General features: G+C 36.3%; 1 protein-coding gene across 1 annotated transcript in view; it reads left to right on the forward strand.

Moving 5' to 3' along the window:
• LOC142338521 (retinaldehyde dehydrogenase 3-like) overlaps positions 1–16,122 on the forward strand; it is a 28,239-nt gene extending 12,117 nt beyond the window's left edge. Inside the window, exons 4-7 of the mRNA XM_075388305.1 lie at positions 9,715–9,817; positions 11,144–11,344; positions 12,792–13,081; positions 15,766–16,122. Of these exons, the coding sequence (XP_075244420.1) occupies positions 9,715–9,817; positions 11,144–11,344; positions 12,792–13,081; positions 15,766–16,122 (951 nt within the window). The remainder of the gene's footprint in view (positions 1–9,714; positions 9,818–11,143; positions 11,345–12,791; positions 13,082–15,765) is intronic.

Raw genomic sequence — 16,122 nt, forward strand, 5'->3', positions numbered from 1 at the left:
GAATGCATATGGGTTTGATCTTGAAAAAAATGCAATTGCAATTCTTTTAAAAGTTTTTAAAGTTCTTGACTAAGAGTGTTGGCTCTGAGTAGAGAGTACATTTAAACAACTGTCAATCACGACATTTCTATGGAAAACAACTGTCAAAGTTCGATGTTGTCTGCCAAATCTGCACCTTTGCCATACAACAGTAATGACTATGGGATAAATAAAAAAATATTAACTGTATCTTCGGAATCAATTTACCTGTTACACTCAACTTTTAACCGAGAACACAAGCTTTAATATGTTAATGTTGAGGTAAATATCACCTCACACCATGATTTCACAAAGTTTTAACACCAATAGTTTCAAAGTCCAAATCTAAATGTCACTCAACACTCCTTAGAGAAATTTCCCTGCATATTGAAGATGAACACGAACTACTTTCGGGAGGCTGTCAAATTGATGTTATTGAGTCGTTGTTCATAATCGTTCTCTAGATACGTCTATCCTGAATATTTGGATGGTGAAAACCGAATTCGTCCAAGACAAAACACAAAAACTTGCATGTTGGATTGAATAAGAATCAGTGGGTAATTCAACAGGTTGTCGATGACATTCGATTTAAAAATTGAACTATAGGTTTCGTAAATTTAGCATGGGTTGCAGCCCTTGGGGCTCCAATTTTTGTCACCATAAGGCCTTGACATAAGGCCTGGGATGCAATCTGAGCTATCTCCAACGAATTTATGCGCACCTTATTTCACTCTGTTGACTTTATCCTTTTGACTTTACCTCGAACGGCACATTTTGAAAATATAGAACAAATGTTTAATTTTAACAAGTTAAACTCAATTATTACAGCAGTAAAACAGTTCTTGGTCACAAGCACTGTTCATAAAAGCGTCAGTAAAGTAAATACCGGTTTATTTAAGATATAGAGTAACTTGAAGGCAAAGAATGAACAAAATGGTCAAATATGATTCTCATTCAAATCAATGAAAATTTGCTCAAACAAGTTCTCTTCACAGCTACCAGCGCGCAGCCGCTTATGGGCACGCGGGGGGGGATAATACCATTCGCCCAGGCAGAAACAAAGCTTTTAGCTTTGCTAAATAAGGAAGCAGATCGCATTGTAAAAAATGCTTAAGTCTGAAAATTGAAAACTAATTCTAACTCATAAAATCGGTTCACAATGATGTCCCCGCTAATTTCGAACTTGCCTATGCTGAGATATAAACCGCAGAGCAGCTCCATGATATTGCGATTTAGCAGGTTGATACAATCTAACCCATGTATCATTTGGTTTCTTGTACTTGTACTAGATAAAGAGGTCTATCTCAAGCAGATAAGTCACTTCCAGAAACAGAAACAATGCAAGTATGTTTTGCCGATGAGCCACAGGATGAAAAACAATTTTCTGAGACCAAAAATTGATATTTGCCTAGTGGCGGCCTCTACTGGTGAGGAGGAATCACGGCTTTTGATAATTTCGAACAGAGTGCAGATATAGTTCAATAGTTTTCTACACAACTCCGCAAGAGGTGGTTCCAGCTTTTTGTTACCAGTAGCGACACGTATTTTTTGACAGGAAGATTGTGTCAGTTTTCATATAAAAAGTTGGAATGAAAACAATTTGGAGATTTGACTCAAAAAATTAAAAACTTTGAGCGATTTGGAGCGAGATTTTTGACCCCTCAGCAGAAAACATATGCTTGAAAACAAGCATTGTCCAAGGCCTTGAGCTTTTTACTTGAAGCCATCCGGACTGCCGGGATTGACAAGTTTCAGAATAGGCGCAACTGGATCCTCAAAAAACTCAATGTAAAACTCAAAATAGAGATGACAATACCCTAAATGATGATATCAGATAAAATTACTGACACTGCGGCGTAATGATCCAAGCCGCCTAAGAACTTCAGCAAGTAGAAGTTTTCTGCAACAAGCACAGATACTAAGCACTTCCTCTTAATGCAGTGCAGCTTCATCTTGGAATGCACATTATTGAACGTTTTATCGACATCACATCAGCCTACATCAGCAAAATGCCATTGCGATGTCTTGGCGTTCCGTTTTTCAGAAGAAACAAATTGGAGAAACACTTTTGGTATTTCTGTCTTGCGTTGTTTTTTTTCAAAAACACTATTCCGTTTTGAAATCTCACTTTGTTCTGAAGTATACGATATTTTTGAATCATTTTATATCCATTTTGAACTGAAAAACAAAAGGTTGGTTAATTTGATAGAGAGTTCACCAAAACTCTATAGGAAAAATTCTCTGAACTGAGCAAGTCAATTACATTTTACTACTATCTAAAAGTTGAGTTCGGAACAACAAACTACAACCTGACAACAAGAGTTTGCAAAATTATTAATTACGCTCAATCTCCTCATTCTCATCATGCCTTTCAAAAAAAGTTCATTAACTTGTACACTGTGCACCAGAGTCACAGCATAATACTTTTAAAGAAATAGAGACCTGTCAGACAATACCAAACCAGTTGATTCTCACATTTTTGTTTTGCATGCCAAAGGCTGCTCTTTACTCCAGATTTTTGTTCTCATGAGTTCGAAATCAGTTCTGTTGTTGCAACAATTGATTTTATGGCCTTGCCATTCAACATCATAACAACTCATGCCAACTAGTCCCAGACAAAACAAAAAAATTTATTCAACATAACAACCCCCTGGAAACAGCATGATGATTTAACGATAGAACTTTTTTTCACTTTTATCTGTTTTCACTCAACTCAAAACAAGATGATTGAAATATTAAATCTAAAGCACAAGCAACAGTTAACTATAAAGTAGAGAAACTTATGTTCAGATTAGGCCTGCTGACAACCCTACCTTCTTAAACCTCCGTTTTTCGCCCTAGCCCAAGCACCACTATTCAAGAACGCAACTGACTCCAAACACCAATTTGACGACGTTTTATAAAATGAATCCTATTTAACGAAGAGTGGAAAATTAATTTGGCAGAAAAATTTATTCTTGTACAATTCTTGGTTACGTTTCCCTCATACAATAACACGTTGAAACCGGAACTGATCATGATGCTTATTAAACTGAATGATATGTGTAGTCTTCCATCTTTGCAGTGTCCACTTGTCTTCACTTCTCATTTTCAAACAAATCACAAATAATTCAGCGCAAACTGGACAACATTGAACATTCTAGAACCATAACAACAATCGTTGTTGATCTTTTCTCAAAAACGAAAACTGACACCGATCAAAAATTCTTCCTAGTTGGAAATAAACTGAAGGAAGTTACGAAGTTACGGAAGAACAACAGCAGATGGTTGAAACGCAAAACCAAAGCTTGAAGCTCATCAAGATACAGTTCATTGTCATTGCAACCAACTTCTACAATCTCAGAGTTTGCTCTCAGATGCTGTTTTCAAATCAACAAGTGATTTTCAATTTCAATACGATGGCATCTATCCTCTCACTCTTTTACCGTGATTTGAAAACTTTTTGGTCCGCAGTGTAAACATACAGATTGAATGTTCTGAACGCAATCGCAACGCTTCACCAACAACACTTCCCGATGTTAGTAGTTCCAAAGGGATCACCTAGGGCAATTCTTCAATCAATCGGAGACCAACCTATTCCTTCAGGCAGCAGGCAATCATTGGCAATATCGCCAAACTCAGGCATCAATTCATACTATGGTGCTAAGCTGTTGCGCCATATTATAACAACAAAACAAGGATTGATATTAACCCTGCAATCCCACTTACATCTCGCCAAACAGTATGTTAAACCTACAGTGCTCGACTGGTACCAATGTCAGAAACCGCAACTCACAAAGCAATTAAATGGGTTATAGAAGACCCATATCTTTTAATTTTAGAGGATCAAATGGCATCGATGACGATCTCTCAGGAACAGTACGACAGCCGCCTAGAATCCTCCCAGTACAATATTGGCAACGAGTCGCTAGTATCTCATGTCACCCCTCATGGCTCGCGACCTTAATTCTTAGCTCATCCTTAAAAACCGCCAAACCTTGCGAAACAATGGTGTTCTACATCCCGACGCAAATACAGACATACAACTTGGGATACGGTGTATGGATACTGACCTCTGCAACGGACACATACGATATGCGAGAGTACAGCCTACAGGAGCAACGCAAATTGTGTATCCCACTAATTCCGTTTGCAAAATTTGTATAATTTTTTGCCTGAGATTTCCAAGTCGTGGTGGGAGACCACATCAGAGTAAAATCTGATTTGGATAGTTGCTATAAAAGTCCTGCATAATTCTTGTTAAAGACTTGCCCTACTTCTAAACCCGAACAAGGAATGGTGTGAGACTTCTGCCAAAAATGGTAGCAAAACTTCTGAAAAATCCCAAGAGTAGGACTAGCGAAGACCTCTTGAGGATCGCCCAATCTCTGATAATGGACCTACCTAATTTGAAATCAAAATTCCGATCGGAGTTGAAAGCCTATGTCCCAATAAAATAGGACAAACCCAAGGTTTATCATCATACGAAAATACATTCTTTTGTTCCTCAAACATGAATAAGTCGCAGTGCCTTGTAGTCAAGTCTCATGACATCGACAAAATTGATACTGTTTATCAGCAATCAAGAGACTAGTGTAAGGTTTTCCATTTTGAAAACAACAAGATGAAACTGTAAAAGCCCACTTTTTCTCGCCGCTCTAGTGTCAATGTACCATCATCTAAAGCCAGTTCAAAGTATAAGGCTCATCCGCTGATCTTGATTCAACTTGATCAATGTCGATCCCCAGTTTAAGGTGCACTTTTACCGCAAAAATATAAAATCCTTTTGACAGCATCTTTTTGATTGACGACTTTTACGAAAAGAACCAGCCCAGTTGGATGACAATTCTTCTCTTATGCCCCACAACGGAAAAAAACTAAGTTCATATATCTTTCAGTTTCTAAAACCAGTATTTATTTGCCGAATTAGAAATCTCATACTCTCCGTCCAGAATTCAATTTTTTTGACAATGTCATTTCATACTTCTATACAACGGATTATTCACAGTTTAGTAGACTTGATTCTTGTTGCATACTGGACGAAAAACTTTTTGGACGTCAAACAATGAAGAACAAATTTTTCGAATTCTTGAAATTTCCCTAAGGAGGGGAGAGTGATGTTCGACAGAAGGTTTCTAATGCCAAAGACCTAATGAGGAAGATTACTACTGTTTACTCAGAACATTCAATAAACAAAAAACAAATATTAGCAAGCCCCAGCTTAGTTTTGAACAAAAACTTGAGAGAATCACAGTTATTGTTCTAGTATTCAGTGGAATAAAGCAGTAATAACTTTTATCATATTTTCTTTTAATATACCGATCATAAATGAAATCATTTTTTGCTAATCTTTCTCAAGTGCAGACATCATTATTGTTGTACCCATACTCAAAATTGACAACTCCGCATCTCGAACGAAAATTTTTGACGCAGTTTTGCTGCCATCCATGCTGCTTGAAGAAACACCTAAACCTTGGAATAATATTAATGCATGCACACAAGAACAAACAAGCAAACAGATTTGATTAAAATTTTTTAGTTTTTCCATACCTGAACATACGTTTCTTTGTTGCTACACACCTGGTAAAATAGTATGACTATATTAATTTTTGGGCTTTTTCCATATTCCACAAGTAACATTGAAAAGATAGATGATTGCATTTGGTTCCCTTTACTTGGATAATTTGCTGAAAACGCCATTTTTTTATGAATCATTATATATAACGATCATTAAAGGTTTTTACCGCTAAACGCTTGCCTAAGATCAGACTATTTTAAGCGCTTATTAGTATGGTCAGAAACGACTTAGAAAGCATCAAGGTATTATCGAAGTCAAATTCAAATGCCTTTTAGTCTCGTCACGAAATAATTTTAGAGCTCTTCTGTCTGATCAGAAGTGAAATCGGTCAAATCTTCAATCTGATTATAAAGGGCAGCAGAAAATCATTACAGGTCATTTTGAGTGTACTTTGAGTGCAGGAAAAAATATTGGGCGCAATTTAGTATTATCAGGTGCTGCTTCGAGCGCACTTCGAGCGCAGAAGTTTCTAGAGAAATTAATTCCGTCTGGGACTTCAGCCTCAGTAGTGCTCCCAGAAAGTTTTCCCCCAAGTAGTTTGAGAACTAAAAAAAATTGAGTTCACTTGGAGAGAATCTTTTGAATATACATGGAGGAAACGACCACAATGGATAAAAAAGCAAAAAACAAGTAGCTTTGGTCGCACAATCATTTTTCACAATCTATCGAGTGCTGGTCGCAGAGAAATAAGTGCAGCAGATTTTTTTTCTGGTGTGAATTGCATAATGAATTGTTTTTTGAAAAACAATTTGCTTTAAAAACTTAGTTGGAAACGGTTTTTGTGGGATATGTTGTAACAAGCATTTTGAAAATTTCCACGTTTTTTAATCTTCTTTCTGAACAATACATTTATGGATTTGTCTTCCAAGTGAAATATGTTGAAATTATAAGTTCCTTAACTGCTAAGGCAACCATTCACTCACAAATATCATAGGCGAGACTTTGATATCTTCTGATAAATGTAATACTTTCTAACAACTACATATCATACTCATTTTCAATTTTTTGTCAATGCTTTTATTTTGTTATTCAGTGATCTGCTTTTACATTCTTAAAGCAGAACTGTAACTGTCAGCTCAGAGAACTCAAACATAGAAAATTTCTGTAACGCCAGTGGAATAACTTTTCCAGATCATTATGAAACTAAGTAAATCCAGGCCTAAATTCGAGACAATTTTCATACTAAGAAAGGCTAGTTATATATGTTATATTTTCCTAGGATACGCAGTACGCCTCAAATTGTTGAGCGGTTGATAACAGTAGTGCCTCTTGACTTCTTATCTTAAAACTTAGTAGTGAAAGTGATGATTACCATTAACGGTTCCGAGTGGGTATTACACTTCACAATGAAAGAGTCCTGAATATCGCTATAAGTCATTCTCTAAATTTTGAAAATCTATATGCGCATCAGAAAAGATTGACACAAAGTGTCCAATGGAAATTATTTTCTAAAAAGAACCAATGGAAAAAATCTAGGCTATTCATTGCATCAAAATTGAGGTCAAGGACTAAAATGTTTAAAGTATTTCCATCTGGTACCAATTTATAACATTTTTTTCAAAATTGAAATGGTCAGATACTTGTTTTTTACTTTCACTGAATATAAAAGAAATTTATTTTCAAAATCGCTTATATTGCTAGTTATATTAATGAATGCCAACCGCTCATGAAACAGCTCTGCTATTGTAGTATCTAAATTACAATTTTTTTATCAGATGTGCAAACTTTCGTGCAAGACATTGCAAGCAACGATATTTCATTGACAGGCTCAATGAAGTAGAATGAAGCGTTTCAGCTCCCGTTTCACATTTACCGTTTAAAAGCAATGATGTGTTGTCCATAATTTGGGAGGCAATTATGATAAACACCCGCAATTGTTTTTGATGCTTTGTTTCATAATTTTGTTAATTCTGAAACAAAATTTTTTTTTGACATATTTTTTGCGACATAATTGTTCGAAAAAATTTGTTCGGAATTTGGTGTAAAAATTTTGCAGGCGATCAAACACAAATCGGTTCTGTACAGTTCTGTTCTAATCTTCTAATGTTCTAGCTCTAATGGTACTCAAATGAACTTTCCGAACTAGAAGACGAAGAATTCAAGAATTCAAATACCAAAAAAGGAAAAAAACTTGCTACTACAACGTTGTTTAACATTATTATTACTGCTTTATGATCACGGTTATATCATTATGGTAGATTTCTGCTGTTTAAGGCACTGACACGAAAAAAAGATAGCAAAAGAGTTGATATTAGATTTTCGAGAGAAATTAACATGTTAAAATGACCAAAAATATTTCTTAAACGTCCGAATTTTTTTATCTATATGCTTTTGTTGCTTTTTTTCACAAGCAGATAGTTTGTTGTCATCAAAATAATTATCCTATTTTGTTCCTGAATATCTTAAGTTTTGTTCCTCAATAAATTAAATTTATACATAAAATTGTTAACCATAAATAGAGAAGATCCAAAATAGTATACGAAAAAGACTGTGAAGTAATAGAAGTTACTTTAATTTTTCGTAAGACATTTATTTAAAAATTTGTGTATGTTAGTTTGACTCCACTGGTGGGCTTCAGTTTTCATTAAAACTACAGTTTTCATTTCAGATACTTGCTAATTTATAGATAATACACTTGTTTTGTTTCCAGTTAAATTTTTGATTTCTTGTCAATTTTTGTGGTGTCCGAAATAGTAGATTTGTATCAATCTGATCCACGTCTGCATAATCTGTCACAAACAAAATCATATTCAACGTTTAGATCTTTTTAAAAAAAACTCTTCCAAAAACAAGATAATAAAATTGGTTTTGACAGTCTATAAAACACAATTAAACGTCTTTTGTGGATTTTTCGTATAATGAAATGTCTTTATTCTGCACAGCTGCTTACAGAAGATACACTTGGAGTTCTATTTAATAATGAATTCGGAGTCGTAACACAGAAAGGGTTGTAAACTAACACTCGGCAATTTATTCCATAAAAAATAATATTAGATGTGAAGGAACAAACTTTAAGGCTTTTTCATGATCAAAGAAGGTCTGAGTTCTTCTAATGAAAACAAAAACAGTTACACTATAATATAAAAGCAACTGTGTTAAGCAAGCAATCAAAAAGTTATTAGTTTTTACGCTTTTCTTTTCGAACTTTTTTGCCTTGTTTTTGAAAATCTTTTTTTGTCTATGGCAGATTTTGCCGAATTTAATTAAATTGTTTCTCTTGTAGGATTTAGAACACTGGCCTTAATTCAGAAAAAGACCAAATTTGGAAAAAAATATATCAAATTTATTTCAATCAGGCTGAAAGATTTAATCTTTTATCATCCAGTATTTCCGCGTTTGGTTCTCCTCTTTTTGAGCAAATAAATTGGTTTTGTAGTAGTTGCTTACAGTGTGCAAGTCAAAAATGATTTAAATGATTTAGATGTTCCGCTTTATGCAAAGCATAAGTGACTTTTGAAAAAACCCAAGTTTAAGTTTTTGTTGCGCTATTGTTGTCCGTATTTCAATAAGAAGTTTACTCCACTTGCATATGCTTTTTTGCTGTGGAAAAGTTTCCAGCTTTTAATTTGATAAGTAATTGTGGTCGGCAAATTTTTCTCTCAACAATTAACTTATTTTTCAAAAAGAGGTAAAAGAGATTTTTTAGAAGCAAAATAAAGTTTTGGAAGCCGTAAAAGTTTTTTTGATCTAATTGTCATTGCCATCATTGAGAGATACTCATTCTTTCACACTTTGTTTTTTTATATCGTTCAAAATTGCTTCCTCAAAATCATTGTTTTATCTGCCAAAGAAAGATACATTGAGTTTTTCAAAATTCATTCTTAATCTTGTTACAAAGAGTTAATATTCTCCGATAATTAAGTTCAAAACAAGAAATTAGCAAAACGCTAAGGTAATGGCGGCAAAAAGAAGAAAAAAGACGGAACAAATGAACGAAATGAACAAAATGAGCGGTACACAATGACTTGTAATCTGTTTGTTTGTAGATGGGGGTAGGAAAAGGAGATCCAAAACCTCTTTAAGACAATGCAAATTCTGATGATCCTTTTTGTCAATTTTTCATCAAATGAACATGATTAAATGCCAGACTTTTGTTAACACAAGGAAAGTTTGTTTATAAAAATAATGAGCAATTTCAGAGTCTGTGTACTGGGAACGCAGTTGTGTTGAAGCCATCTGAACTGGCACCCTTGACGACTCTAATGTTTGGAGACATGGTCATTGAGGCTGGACTGCCACCAGGTTTTTATGCCATATTAAGTTATATTTTTTTAAGTTAATAAAAAGTTTTTAGCAGTTGTACTGTTCCTTAACTTCCTTATGTGTAGCTCCGTAAGTAAATATGCACTCAGTAACAATTATTTCAAGATATTTGTAATCACCGTTTGGCAAAAAATGGTGGTAACCGGCTTCACTTGGTTCATGACTGGCTTGGTCTCTTTCGAGGATTATATATGATTGCCTTGGTTATATGCAAGGATCGTACTAAGAAAGACGTTATAATTTGAATGATAGCATTTATGATCCCCGTGTGAAATACAAGAACTGGCGAGCTAGTTAATTTGGCACTCATATGTTTGATAAATGAAACTGTCTTCCTTCGATAACGGTGCACGAAAATTTTCAGAGAGTTGAGAGAAAGCACTCAATTGGTCTGTTAACAGAATCCGATGATTTACGTTATTCTGTCATCATATAGCATCTTAAATTTGTCCACCAATCGTTTGGTGCCAGAACGAAATACCCAATGTCAGTATAACAAAAGTTAATTTTTTGTCTTTCGTAATCGCAGCGGAGCAGCATCAGGTTTTCAGTCTTGATTAACAGTAGCCTGTTCTCAGCTGTCCTTTTTCTTTTATTCCCCACATCTCAGACTGTTCATTTTTGTGTGTTCATATCAAACGCTACATGCATATCCCAAGTGTAGGTTTACTATTCGTTTAAAATTTAGTTATGCTGCCTCAATCCCTGTTTTCTCAGATTTCCCTAATGAAATACGCATTGTGATTAAATGGTAATAATTGCTCAAAATAAGGGGCGTCCACTTTCGAATTGTGTCCCATAATGAATTATATAATAATAAAAATAATCGATTTCTCCGATGGAGATGTTCAATAAAGATATAATCAGTAATCAATTTATTTAAATCTGCATTAAAGGGGTGATTGGGAAACACTAAACGCTTGTGAGTTATAGCCTTCAGAGAACTACATCATCGTTTAAATAAACTCTCAAAATTATTTCATTCAAATTTTTAAAAATTCATTTTCCATGCGCCTAGAAGTTCATAGGGAGCATGCGAGGATCCAGCAAATGATTGCGATAGACCTGATGATCCCCATTTTTAAAAATTATGACTGCAAATTAAATATTGCTTGTCAGTCCGATTTATTTTACTCTCCTCCTGATGTCAAAACAGATTATACTTCTTTCTTTATCATGCAAAACTCTATACAATTAGATTTTTACCATATTGATATATTTTTTTTCGTTCAACCTCTCTTTTTATTATCGTTCCACTAATACTAATTATTCTGGCTTCTATTTTGTGTGGTTGTTATTACCTAGGAGTCGTGAACATAATCCCAGGCTTCGGTCCTACTGCTGGAGCCGCAATCACGGAGCACCCGGACATCAATTTGGTGACTTTCACTGGCTCAACTGAAGTAGGCCACATTATCCAGACTGCATCAGGAACATCAAACTTGAAGAGGGTCGTTCTTGAGCTGGGTGGAAAAAGTGCTTTCATCGTCGGAAAAACTGCTGATATAGGAACAATTTACAACCATCACTTAAATGATCAACAAACCCATTCAATTAAATTTTGTCCTTCAAAAATATCAAAAATCAGCTAAAAGAACTATATGATGAGAGCATTAATCTTCTCAAAATAAGAAGTACTTATTCAGACAACTTTCAAAATTGTAGTTTAATAATAAGACCATTTTTTAAGTTATTTTTATAGCGCTGTGTGTTCGAATACTGCAACCCCAGGTTGAGGTGCCAGACTGAAAGTCGATATGTCCAGACCGTCCCAGACGGAAAGTGTCTATGTCCAGACCCTCCCAGACGGAAAGTGCCTATGTCCAGACTTTCGTGCGTTCAAAATTTTTCGTGCGTTCATCGTGCGTTCAAAACTCCCTATGTCCAGACTTTCGTGCGTTCAAAATCTTATATGACCAGACTTTAGTGCGTTCCAAATTAAAATTCGTACGCTCATTTGTGCGTTCAAAAACACCTATGTCCAGACTTTCGTGCGTTCAAACGTGCTTATGTCCAGACTTTCGCGCGTTCAAAATCTTATATGACCAGACTTTAGTGCGTTCTAAATGAGAAATCGTGCGCTCATTTGTGCGTTCATGTCCAGACTATCGTGCGTTCAAAAACACCTATGTCCAGACTTTCGTGCGTTCAAAAATGCGTATGTCCAGACTTTCATGCGTTCATGTTCAGATAACGTTTTTATAATGTATTCGTTTCAAATATAGATACGTTAGGGCGATGGTTGTGATGAAGTCTCCAAGCAGTTCCTACATTTTGTTTAATAAAAGATGTTCGATGAAAGATTTGGCTGAAGGGGGTGGCAGCGACCTAGTTATTAAAGTATGATTTGCTTTGCAACTTCAGCAAGGGTTTATAATTCTAGGTGTGAAATTGTTTTAAACAAAGCAAAATATTGGATGCGAATTTTCCTGCGTTCGATGTTTTGTAACTTTTGAACTCAAGTGAGTTGAGGTTTTCTTGGTAGAAAGCTTTCACTTGAGTGAGCACTCTATTAAGAGTGTTTAGTCAAACATGGACTCATTAGCTTTTGGCATTCTTGTTTCCATTCAAAAAATTTTCGTGCGCTCCGAGTCACATTGTCCAGACTTTCGTGCGTTCATAATTGCTTATGTCCCGACTATCGTGCGTTCAAATTTGCATATGTCCAGACTATCGTGCGTTCAAAATTGCATATGTCCAGACTATCGTGCGTTCATTTTCTTTTCCAGACCGTGTATTTTTGAACGCACGACGCCACCTTGTGCGATCATTTCGGTCCGGACATATCGACTTTCGGTCTGGGACCTCAACCTGGGACTTAAAGTCAAAGTTTGCTTTGATAAAATTTTGAAGTAATTATATTTTAATAAGGAAGAAAGCATAAAAAAACAAAAATCAAATCTTTTTGGATTCAGATCTCAAGTTTTAATCATTAAATTGTTCCTGCCGCCTGTAGAAAAAGTTGTTCAAATTGCCCAAGACGCATGCTTTGTGAACAGTGGGCAAACGTGTGTAGCTCTAACAAGGACTTTCGTTCACGAAGATATTTACGATGAATTTGTTCGCAAAAGTGCTGATTTAGCGAAGAAGACTCGAGACAAAGTTGGTGATCCGTTTAAGGAAGGCATTTTGTACGGACCTCAGATTGACCAAACTCAAACTGACAAAATTATGGACCTGATTGAGTCGGGTAAAAAGGAGGGTGCAAAGCTGGAATGTGGTGGTAAACGACTGAATGATAAGGCAAGTTATCTAATACAATGATGTCAAATTACCTTTTTAGACTGGCCGCATTCATAAACTGGGTTAAAATATAGACTGATTTTATTACACGGAAGGGCTGCACGCTCTGGCCCTCACCCTTAGTGACGGCGTAGATTCAAAAGAGAACCATGATTAATTTCTTTGAAGGCTAGATAATAGGTTGAATCCTATGCTATAATCACCAAAGAAGCTAAAGGGGCCCATGTAGCAGCCAAGGCATGTTTCCGGCGCTTCAAGCAAGACGATTATCTTGCAATACTCTTGCAAATTGGACGGTTAACTTCAAGACTCTTGAAAATTGGACGTCTTGAATTCTTGAAATCTTGCAATACTGTTGCAAATTGGACGGTTATTTTGCAAGACTCTTGCAAATTAGACGGTTATCTTGCCAGATCTTGCAAGATTTTTTTAAGATCATGCAAAATGATGTATAATCTTGCAAGATTCTCGCAAGATTCTTGCAAGATAACCGGTCCAATTTTGACTTGAGCATCCAATTTCCATGCACAAAAACTGGATGCTTTACAAATTGCCTATATGTAGTCTACAGAAGAGCTGAGAAAGATTGCATGAAAAATATTTTTTTAGGTATCTCGAAACAGCTCAAAGTGATAGTATTTCTGATTTTTGTTTTCGAAATTGAAAAACGAAGCTCTATAGTAGGCCATACCCTCCTCATGTTCGATAAAGTTTTTGGTTTTCGCTTGAACAAGAACAGCTTTCACGTCTTAATTGTTTTTTGTTTAATATTGCCAGAAAAAACTTTCTTGTCTATATTTCTTAATATTGCAAGTAAGAGCTTTCAAAGAAGTATAATTGAGCCTATCATTAATGATACTTCTTCTTTGTAGAAGAATCAAATCACTTTTTATCGCAAATTTAAATCCTTATACTCCACCATATCGTGATAGCATTTAACGAATTTCAAATATGTTCCTCGACAAAATAAACAGGAACAAATTTGAACTTTGTTAACTGCAAACAGGTATGTGGTCAAATGTAAGCATTTCTTTTAGAAAATTTAAGTCCGTTTAACACCTGAGCCAAATGTTCTGCATGTGATATGATGACGGTGTAGTTCTCAGATAATGTCAGCTTTTACAGAGAATTAGATATGTCATATTCAATCGGAATAAGAAATTGAAAACCAGAATCAATAAGCGAAAGAAAAGTCAAAAAAGTTCATTTATAAGATATTTGAACAGTTCTAACAGAATGTGAACGGCGCTTAGAGAAACAAATTCAACAGATAAAGGAATTTATCAAAAAAAATTATTCATAATTTGACAGCACAAAATTATTTTTTTAAATAAATCATTTATAAATATCAATTAATTTCAATTTAATTTAAAAAACTGTTCCTGGTCAGAAACAGTGATCTATTCAGTTCTCCGTGGGGATAAATACTTTTTATCTGTGCTTGTTTTGTTTCCAATATGGCTGAACGATTTTTCAGGCCCATTTGTTGTCATAAATTTGTTCATTTGTTGGTTAAAAAGCTTAGAAACTAAACAAAATTGACTTTTTTTACATACAATACACACGCACGGGCAAAAGCACCTACGCACACATGCAACCACGCACACAAACGCACACAGGCACCCACGCACACACGCACACACAGACGCACATACACACACTCATGTGTATGTGTGTGTGTGGGAGGGGGTGTTTGAGAGAGAGAGGGAGTGAGGGATGGATGGATGGATTTATGTATGGATGGAGGGAGGGAGGGAGGGAGGGAGGGAGGGAGGGACAGAGGCAGGCAGGCAGGCAGGCAGGCAGGCAGGCAGGCAGGCAGGCAGGCGGGCAGGCAGGCAGGCAGGCAGGCAGGCAGGCAGGCAGGCAGGCAGGCAGGCAGGCAGGCAGGCAGGCAGGCAGGCAGGCAGGCAGGCAGGCAGGCAGGCATGCAGGCAGTCAGGCAGGCAGGCACGCATTCACGCAGGCAGGCAGGCAGGCAGGCAGGCAGGCAGGCAGGCAGGTAGGCAGGCAGGCAGGCAGGCAGGCAGGCAGGCAGGCAGGCACGCATGCACGCAGGCAGGCAGGCAGGCAGACAGGCAGAGAGGGAGTAAGGGACGGACGGCGGGAGGGAGGGAGGGAGAATGAGAGAAAGAATGCATGCGAATTCAATTTCAATGACTATAGATCTCAGATCTCTGTAGATTTCAATTCAAATTCAACGAGTTTAGCTCTCAGATCTCAGAAACGAACGGAGAAATAAAAAATTCACGTTCTTTACAGACTTATTGTCAAAACATTAATAAAGTTTGAAACCGTAAAAGCAAATATTTGGGATCAAATTTTTTATAGCGGACGAGAAGCTGGTTTTTTGTATAGAATATTTGGCAATTCAAAAAACTGTATTGATTTTGACTGCTATAGACCAATAAACAAAACTTGAAAAACTTGCTTAACCTGTTCAACGCAATCCTTTATCGACTGACAGTATGATAATTTCATACTATACTCAAGTATATGAATTAGCGACAACTAGTCTGAAGGAAAACGTTTTGTAGCTGTTGAACGAACTTTGTCAGATGATCGAACTTTGAAAAAAAGTTTTAATGAAGCAATTCTATCATCTGAGAATCGATTTAAAACGGCATTTTGTTCATTTCTAAGATCATAATTTTGGAAGACAAGCTACGCCAAAACTGTTTCAGGGATTCTTCATTGAGCCAACCGTTTTCAGCAACGTACAAGATGACATGCGGATCGCAAAGGAGGAAATTTTTGGACCAGTCCAGCCGATCATCAAATTTTCTAGCATCGATGAAGCAATCGATCGGGCTAACAGTTCCATATATGGTTTAGCAGCTTCGGTGTTTACAAATGACCTATCGGAAGCTTTATATGCTGCAAATGCACTTGAGTCGGGTCAAGTTTGGGTTAATGACATTATGGCGGCTGCGCCATGCACGCCTTTTGGAGGGTACAAGCAGAGTGGAATTGGACGAGAACTGGGGTGGGAGGGATTGCTGGGTTACATGGAGGTGAAAACTATCATTATTAAAATTTGA

This window comes from Convolutriloba macropyga, chromosome 4 (assembly GCF_964194025.1).
Source record: "Convolutriloba macropyga chromosome 4, txConMacr16.3, whole genome shotgun sequence".
Classification (NCBI taxonomy): domain Eukaryota; kingdom Metazoa; phylum Xenacoelomorpha; order Acoela; family Convolutidae; genus Convolutriloba; species Convolutriloba macropyga.